This window comes from Mastomys coucha, unplaced genomic scaffold (genome assembly GCF_008632895.1).
Source record: "Mastomys coucha isolate ucsf_1 unplaced genomic scaffold, UCSF_Mcou_1 pScaffold16, whole genome shotgun sequence".
In the NCBI taxonomy this organism is placed as follows: domain Eukaryota; kingdom Metazoa; phylum Chordata; class Mammalia; order Rodentia; family Muridae; genus Mastomys; species Mastomys coucha.
Window position 1 is genome coordinate 31066185 of NW_022196898.1, and position 8810 is coordinate 31074994.

At 38.6% G+C, this 8810-nt stretch overlaps 1 protein-coding gene across 2 annotated transcripts in view; it reads right to left on the reverse strand.

The window, feature by feature from the left end:
- Gucy1a1 (guanylate cyclase 1 soluble subunit alpha 1) overlaps positions 1-8810 on the reverse strand; it is a 54590-nt gene that overhangs the window by 14728 nt on the left and 31052 nt on the right. For both annotated transcript variants that reach the window (XM_031374169.1, XM_031374170.1), the window contains exons 3-5: positions 7553-7614; positions 4613-4671; positions 2097-2806 (exon numbers count right to left, since the gene is read on the reverse strand). In XM_031374169.1, the coding sequence (XP_031230029.1) occupies positions 2097-2806; positions 4613-4671; positions 7553-7614 (831 nt within the window). The remainder of the gene's footprint in view (positions 1-2096; positions 2807-4612; positions 4672-7552; positions 7615-8810) is intronic.

Here is an 8810-nt window from a genome sequence, read left to right on the forward strand (position 1 = left end):
CTGAAGTCATCTATTTTGTTTCCAACTAGCTACAGAAGAATAGACTTTTTAATCACTTCTAGTTTGGTCTCAGTTCTGAAATTTATGCAGACATTTGAAGAATATACTAGGATATGCTACATAGAAATGATGAGCTGCTCTGAGCAGTAAGAAACACATCTTGCTCTAAGGCCCCGTGAATCAGCTCATGTGTGCTGTTGCTGCCAACTTCTCAGACTGTCAGGCAATTAACCTGCAGTTCCCACCTAGTGTGGTGCTTATAAAAACCTGGTTTGCATTCAGCCTACCCTTCTCCACCCTTCATTCTCTCTTTCTTTTCTCACTATGGTTTCTTTCTCCTTTTTTTTTTTTGTCTTCTATTTTAGCAAGCTTCTCTTCCCCCATGAGTTACTCATTCCATCTGGCAAGCATAGGAATTAAAATGTCTCCAAATATGTATCCAAACTTTTCTTTTCTTTTTTTCTTTCTCTAGACTGATAGAAAAACTTATTTTGGATGTGATTCTTCCTTCAGGGATTTTAGCCTAAGGTAGCTAGGTCTTACAGAAGGGACCATGTTTGTGTCAAGTTTGCCTTCAACCTTTAACAAAGTCTGTTGTCCAAAACATAAGGAAAAATATAAACCAATGTACAGACACAAATGTACCCAGAGGGCCTTGCGAGAAGTATTGCTTAAAGAAAAGGGTTTGGACCACACAGTTCATTTATATACAACAAATGGAGAAGTATACATGTATGTGTCTACAGTATATCAGAGTCCAAGCAGTCCAAGTGCTCAGCACTAAGAGACTGGACAAATAAAATCAAGTATAACCACTCAGTGCATGTGTTTATCAATGAGAGACTGCACAAATAAAACAGAGTGTAAACACTCAGTGCAATAAGCTACAGCCTCCAAACTATTGAGACAGACCAATGTCCAATAGCAGGGATGGATGACCAAATTCTGTCCGTCAGTGACAAGAGTAGTTGTAGGGATTTGGTTCTGTTGCTGTAAACATGTATGCATACACACATACATACCATTGCTCCTGTATTTTGCTATTGTGCACAGCATTTAAAAAAAACTAGATATACTTTTTGGTTAAAAAATAACAATAGGGCTGTTTTCATTTTGAGGAGTAGTCAGTGCATCTGGAGGTTTATTTTCTAAGATCACCACATATCTATGTATATGAATGGCATCTTCACCACCGTTAGTAAGCTTTCATTCCTGAGATTAAGTAATTGCCTACATTCTTTACCAGGAAAGCATGTCCTTTCTTCCACACGCATTCTTTCACCAAGTTAGTTATTCTTCCAGGTATTTATATATGGATGAAAACTCATTTATTCACTTCTTACAGCATACAGCTTGAATTCTTACAAAACAATTCCTTTTATTACTCAAAGACATTGAGTTATTTGATAATACTCAAAAGCAGATTTGCATATGAACACTTCTAGCTTGGTTATAAAACTCTCCATTTTGATGTCATATTTGTTTACTTATCTTTAATGTCTTTACCTTTATGTGTATGTGTGTATGAGGGTATCTATGGGGAGGTCTAAAAACAACTTGTAGGAACTCTGCTTCCTTCTACCCTGCACTTCCGGGAACCGAACTCATCCCAGGTTTGGTGGCAAGCACCTTTACTCACTGAGCCATTTTGCTCTGTACCTTGCTTTGAGACAGGGTCTCATTTACCTTGAGCTGGCCTTGAACTGGATATATAATCAAAATGGCTTTGAACTTCTGATTCCTCTACCTCCTGGCTAATAGGATTAAAAATATGTGATATTTACATAGTCCAGTTTTACAGGATGCTGGGGGTCAAACCCCAGGCCTTCATGCAGGTCAGGCAAGCATTCTACCAATAAGATGTGCATGTCCACATCATCACTGAAATTTTAAGAAACAAATTGTATCCAATAAATATTTGCAATCAATGAAGTAGGCAAAAGAAATGAACATAGGAAGAAATTCACTTGTTAAAATCATTTTAGAATTATAGATAGATGTGTTAGCCAAATGGCGCCTGCTCATTTGTTATGTGATTTCTTTCCTTTCTATATGAAACAACTGGTTTTATTTTGAACCCGTTACATTTTCCTTACCCTTGAGGATTTCTTCACAGAGTTATCCCATCTCCTCACTCGGATGACAAACTGCATATTCAGCATCGTCATGATGCCGCTAAATGTCTGGTTGATTTTGGGAGTTAGAATTTCAAAGAACTCTTCAAAGTTGGGCTTTCCTTGGAAGTCCCTCTTGTTCACCAGCCTTCTGATGCCGTTACCCAGCTGCAGGATGGCCAGGTCTCGGTCCAGCATGAAATGGAATGGGAAAGTCTTGCAGAAGACCGAAGCGGGGATCACTAGCGAGGACTGAGGCTTGCCTGGGGACAGAGAAGGCTTGGTGCTCTTCACATGGACAGAGTAGAGCAAATAGGGCTGGTTCAAAAATTCGGTACAGTCACTTCGGAAGCAGGGAGGCATCAGGGACACCTCCACGTGACTTTCGTACAGTATGCGAGCTGCTGCTTTAATGATACCAGGGAGAAGCAGGGCTGTGGTTCTCTTCGGGAAGAAGTAGTAAACATTTAGAAAGTCCTGGTCCTTGTCCAGGCATAAGATGGAGGCATCTTCCAGTCGTCCCCGCCTCTCCGCCTCTTGGCAGTGGCTGCTCTGCTTCAGGAGCGTGCTAAAGCTGTTTAGAAAGTCCTTCAGGGTGCCGCCAACCACGCCCAGGATGTGTTCATCCTCCTCATAACAGATCTTGAACAGCTCCTCGCCCAGAGAGTCTTTGAGTGCCTCCACGGGGACACCTGCAAGCACACAGCACAGTCGGCCATCAAGGGTGTCAACTCAGAAGAGGGTGGCTGGTGATTCCGCATGGAACCGCCCTTGATTCCTGATTAACTTCCTTTACTATTTTTAGAGTTCTAACTCAAATCTAATGCTCACGCTCAGCTTAACAACAGAGGTTCGCTTTTAGAATTCTGCTAAGTCTGACTACAAATCCACAAATGGTTTATGCTGAACCAAGAATGAGTAGTTAAGTGAAATATACGACTTTTTTTTTATCTCTCACAAGTATAAGCAACTAGAGTTCCAAGGTTAAGTCCATTTCAGAGGAAGCCTGTCTTTCTCTTAACCACAAATATGTGCCTCTTCCTAATGTATACTCTACTCAGAGGGGACAAAGTATACACCTCAATGTAAGAGTCACAACTGAAGTTAATTTAAAACATGTAACTCAGTTATGTCTGGAGATTTTGTGATGGGTTCTTGGTTATTTGATATACCCTGAATGAATATTTCCATGAATTATATCATTCACCTTCAGCATCTTCTTCCTAAGCTTCCTGCTTGTCCCTATACTCTGGGTACTATATTTTATCATCCCTTTTGTGATTATAATATAATTGCATCCTTTCCCTTACCTTTTTCTAGATCTACCCATATACCCCTCCTTGATCTCTTTCAAATTTATGACCTCTCATTTTCATTAATTGTTGTGACATACTTATATGCAACTGTTTATTGATATGTTTCTAAATATAAACTGTTCAGTTTGTATTATGTTGCTCACATACATGTTTTCAGGGCTGACCAGGTACTGGATGATGATGAAGATGGTACTGAGTGTGTTCCTCCCAGGAAGACTATTTCTGCTATACTAGGGATTTCCTAGTTGCTTATAGTTCTTTGTTTAAGCTTGAGCCTTATGGGCTTTTCTCCGTTCAGTTTGGCCTGCTCATAGGTGTGGTCCTTCATCATCTCATGTTTAGACAGTCATGTTGATGAGACTCTATGGGTGCAGCCTCTTAAATGACTAGGAGATACAATCATATAGTCAACTCCCTAGTCCTTTGGCTCTTCAGGTCTTTCCACCCCCTCTTCTACTATGTGTCCATTGAGACTGCACTCCATAACGCCATACTTTGATTGGTTGTGGTTTTCTGTTATGGTCTCCTCTTGCAGCAGAGATGTTTCATACCTTTTCCCCCGTTTGTAAAGTGGGAAACAATGCTACTATCTTTGAGGACTATTGTGATGTGTGTGAGTTATGTTTAGAAGAGTATCTGTCTCCCAATATAAAGTAGCGATTGTTATCATTATATTTCTTAAAAGGACTATTTTTCCTAGCCTTGTATCCTCTCAGTTTTCATGCCCATACTCTGGAAAAAGCTTAACAGCAGTTACAATCTATCTTTCCCCTGAGGCTAATTATTAATGTGAGAACTCTGGCAGACTATTTTCCCACGATTGCCTGCAGCCTTTGAAAAATACTCCTTAATTTACCTTGTTGAGCAGAAGTTTTCATAGACAAATGAGAAAGACATAGTTTGGTTTAAAACCAAAGTCTGTGAATGTGAAAGTCTGGGAATCAGCTGCCCTCCCAGGTTTATCTAACTCTCAGAAAATAAACAACAGGAAAAGCAGTATGTTTGAGGCCACAAAACAACATGTTGTATAGAAAGGGTTACTCTGCATTAACACATACAGAGTTCAAGGACTTCAGGCTGGGAGTCACTAACAAATGAACACAAACATGTTGAGAGAAATATTAGTTATTCAGAAATGCGGTGTGCTTCCTAATTCCCTGTACTCACAGTTTCATTTATTACCTGATGCAATTGCTTCTTCTGCAATTATTTTTTCAAGGTCTTCTTTTTCTGAAGATTTCCTGGGAATAATTAAATGTATTAAATTAAAAACTGATAAATGAGTGCAGAAAACTCATATCATATACAACATATAATGATATGTGAGATTTCTTTCCCAGAAGTAAATCTTGACTTGTTCTATAAGATATGGGCAATGACATAAACAACCACTGTTGGGAAAAACCTGGTGTATAGATAGCATGGAGTGTCACCTAATTCCTCATGAAGCATATTTTTCTTTGGGGTTCATCTGTCATTGTGAGAGTCTACACCAGCATGCAACCAGGAGTGGGCAATGGTCAAGAAGCTGATTGGCAGGACCAGGTTAAATGCCAGATGTACTGCCTTGCATGCAGAGAGACTGAGTTGCACCCCTAGCACCAAAATAAACAGAGAGAAGAGGCTGAGCTCTCAAGGAGGGTCATCTAAATGAGATAAAAGTCTACCACCACAGATCTCACCATTGCTCCCCATTGTCTTTTTCTGATGCTAAGACACAGGAGTTCTTACTGTTGAGATTAGGAATCTTTATCATTTTATTTCAGACTTTAGTCTCCCAAATTTTATGCAAATTGTATGCAACTAGTTACAGCACATTTTTTTTCATCTATCATCGAGTTCTAGAAAATGGAAGCTTAAAAGAATAGTAGCACATATAAAGATCAATAGAAGGCTGAAAGAATTTCAACTGGGAAACTTTTTTAACAGTTGAAAAGAATTTAAAATGGTGTCATTTGTTTAATGTACCATATGATTAGCTTTAAAAAAAAAGCCATATAGTTTTCCCTTGGATTTTAGTTTATTTTTTGCTATTTTTATTTTTATTTTTATTATTTTTTTTATTTTTTTGGAGATAAAAGCCAAAACAAGCGTCTTCTGCTCTTTCTTTCTGTAGCTTCTAATTGATCATTTACATTTCAGACTTTTTTGGGTTTTTATGAACCACATTTTCTTCATGACCACTGATGGGCAGGAATACACAATGTCAGTGTCTTCATACCTCAGCTTTATCAATCATGTCTGCCTATACGCCCTTTGAAACCTTATCATTATAGTGACTGATTCTGGAGAAATTTGCCAAATTATTTTAGCACTTTAAGAGTATAAAGGCTAAATTTAATTGCAAGGTTTAACTTGCTGTTAGCTGAGCCAAGTTTAAATGCACTTATACTTCATCTGTTTTAAATACCATTTTAATAAAACATGGTATAATCTGAGATGTTTTAAAAGGTGATCATTTTGAGAAGGAAAATTGGCCAGAAAACCACTTTGTTGCACAGAAATATGATGCTTATAAGTATGTAAAGTACTAGGTGGGAATATTTTATCTAAATGGACCAGGAATCATAACTATATACTCAATTTAGATATGGAGAATCACAATCCCTTTTTAGATAATTCATCACAGTACCAAATTCTTATTTTTCCTTTTTTTTTAATCATTTAAGCAGATTTATTTTTCTAAAGAACGAGAGAAGTGCTCTTCACTCTAATACTGCCATTTTCTGACATTCATACTGTCAGATGGGTGCAGAACAGAGCTTTGTCATTCTGAAAAGCAGACAGTGAAGTGTAAACTAAATATTGCTTTAGCAAATACAGCAGACAGAAAGCCTTGTGAGTGGTCAGAAACACCCCACCCCCTCTCTCTCTACACACACACACACACACACACACAGAGAGAGAGAGAGAGAGAGAGAGAGAGAGAGAGAGAGAGAGAGAGAGAGAGAGAGAGTTGCCGCCACCCTTCCCTGAGCAGGCGAGGTCACACTAACTGTACAGATAAGAATTGGGCTCTCATCCCTCATTTAAGGCCAGTGCACTGCTTAACCATTATTTGTGTTTTGTTTGATTGCAAGTCCCAGAAACAAGCTACAGGAAACAGGGTTAAGATGTGTTCATTTGCTGTCAGACCAAGGATAGCACAAACAGTAAAGTGAGGCACCAACATGCAAATGAGGGAGAAAAGTACTCAGAGGATGCTCAAGAACAGGCAGAGCCACTTCATACAGGAGCAGGCAGGAAGAAAAGCCTACTGGTCAACCATCAGCATCATGGACCAGTGTCACCATCCATTTTCCTTAAGATTTCCAAAGGAAATAATTGTTGTGGATTTTACTTTTGAGGGCTCTTTTACAGGATGCACCACAGAAAACAGATCTTCGTCCAGCAGAAGGGATATTTCAGAGCACAAAGGCCTGAGAATAAATTTCAAGTGCACTGGCTGCCAAAGACTTGAGCCGACAACCCCAGTAGCACCGTAAGATTGACTTGAAGCTATCTTATCAGCCTGCTTGGGAATTAGGAGTGGAGGCGCCTGGGCTGCTTGTCAGCTCAGTCCAGTAAAGAAAGCTTCTGTCAGACAGAGTCACACTCCTCTGGGCCGTTCACTACCCTTTCTTGGCTCAGCTGAGCTGCCTGCATAAAGTCTAACAGCAGTTACTCAGCAGGAAAATTTAGCCCAGGTTATCCATAGCGGACTACGTGATTATAAGGAGGAGAAGCAGATGACAGTGTTTGTAGATTGTAGCCACCATGGTGTTGGTTTTCAAAACTCCAAAGTTGTACTGTGCAAATGTGAACTCTGTATTTATTATTCACAAATTGAATACTTAGAAGAGGAATAGTCAGTTTATCCACCAGAAGCACGTGGCCAGCTCTATTTTAAAAGCAAACTATACGAACGAGATTTCTAATAAAAGAAAAACAGAATCCTATTTTCCTTCTTTTCTCAAACCTGTGAAAGTACATTTGTTCTCAAGTTTGCAGTTGCTAACACTTACTTCAGTTTTTTATATATAATAAAAATCTAGTAAGTATTAGAATATTCAGTATGGATTTATTATTTTTAAACAATATTTGTGGGATGAGGATTCATACAATTAAAGTAGTACGACTTACCTGTTTTCTTTTATTTTATGCTTTGCCAATGTTCTCTGAAGTGCAAGGTTCAGTCGCTCAAACTGGAAATAAAAAGAAATATTTCCAACATTTCCTTAAGATGTCTTAAAAAGGAATGTAAACTTATACTTGATGGTAAGTGCCATGGATTTGTTATGTTGGGAACTGAGACTTCTTTCTGAAGTGTTTTTCAACCCTGGGAAGAATCAATGAGCTCAGACTATTTTTTTGTTGTTGGTATAGGGGTCCCAGGGCCTTGCTCTTGGCCATAAGTCTCACAGAGAATCAAGCTTAGTCTGAACTCAGACAGAAGATGTCAGCTCTTAATATTAGGTCTTCTCTAATGCTGGAGTCCATGTCGTCATGGACCAGGAAGTCTCGCTATACACACTCCCAATATTTTCATTGCACAGCTCATTCTCTTCCCTTCCTAAAGGATATCTTCTCCACTACTCACCCAAGGTCACAGTGCCCTTCCCACATCCTCTACTCACGTTTCCCTTAGTCTAGTCTAAGAATTTGCAGTTATCTCTACTGCTTACTTTTTAACCCTACAAACTAATCTGTCACCAGAATTGTGTATTTCAAGAGTCTTGGCCTTGTCTTTATTATGATAATTCCCACTTTTAACTAATCATCTTTACCAAATATTGGTACTTTCACTCTTTGATTTCTGAGTGTTTATGAGATTTCCTTTCTTGCAAGATATACATATGCAATTCCCCTCTACCTAATATGTGTGTTTGACTCGCTACTGATCTATTCTATCTTTGTTTCTACTTGGTAGAGAAGTAAAAACATTAATGAGAAGTGTTCAGTTTTGCATCCTGGAAGAAAATTGCACATGTCTAGGCCTGGGTACATGATCATTGAGTCTTATTTTCAGTTTACATACAGGAAAGTCAAGAGCTTTCTGGATATGATCCAAGTTGGGAAATTCCTTTTGCCTTAATCTATTTATATCTCTCATAGAGTTTCTACTAGTCACAGAAGGCAATGTTGTTAAAAAAAATGAGAGAGCTTTTTTGAAAAGGGCTCTGAATTCTAAATATGCAAATCAAGCTTAAAAACTACATACAAAATTAATTCCATGAAAATGCAATCATTAAAAAGAAAGTAAAAGAGAATTTAAATGTATAGTGAGGAGCACATTTTTCGATGGTTCAGGAATGGAGAAGGGGATATCTGTGACAGGATGAATAGAGAGTGGTAGTTGAGTCCAGAAGGTAAAATCTGAGGCAGACCCTGTTGACTCTGT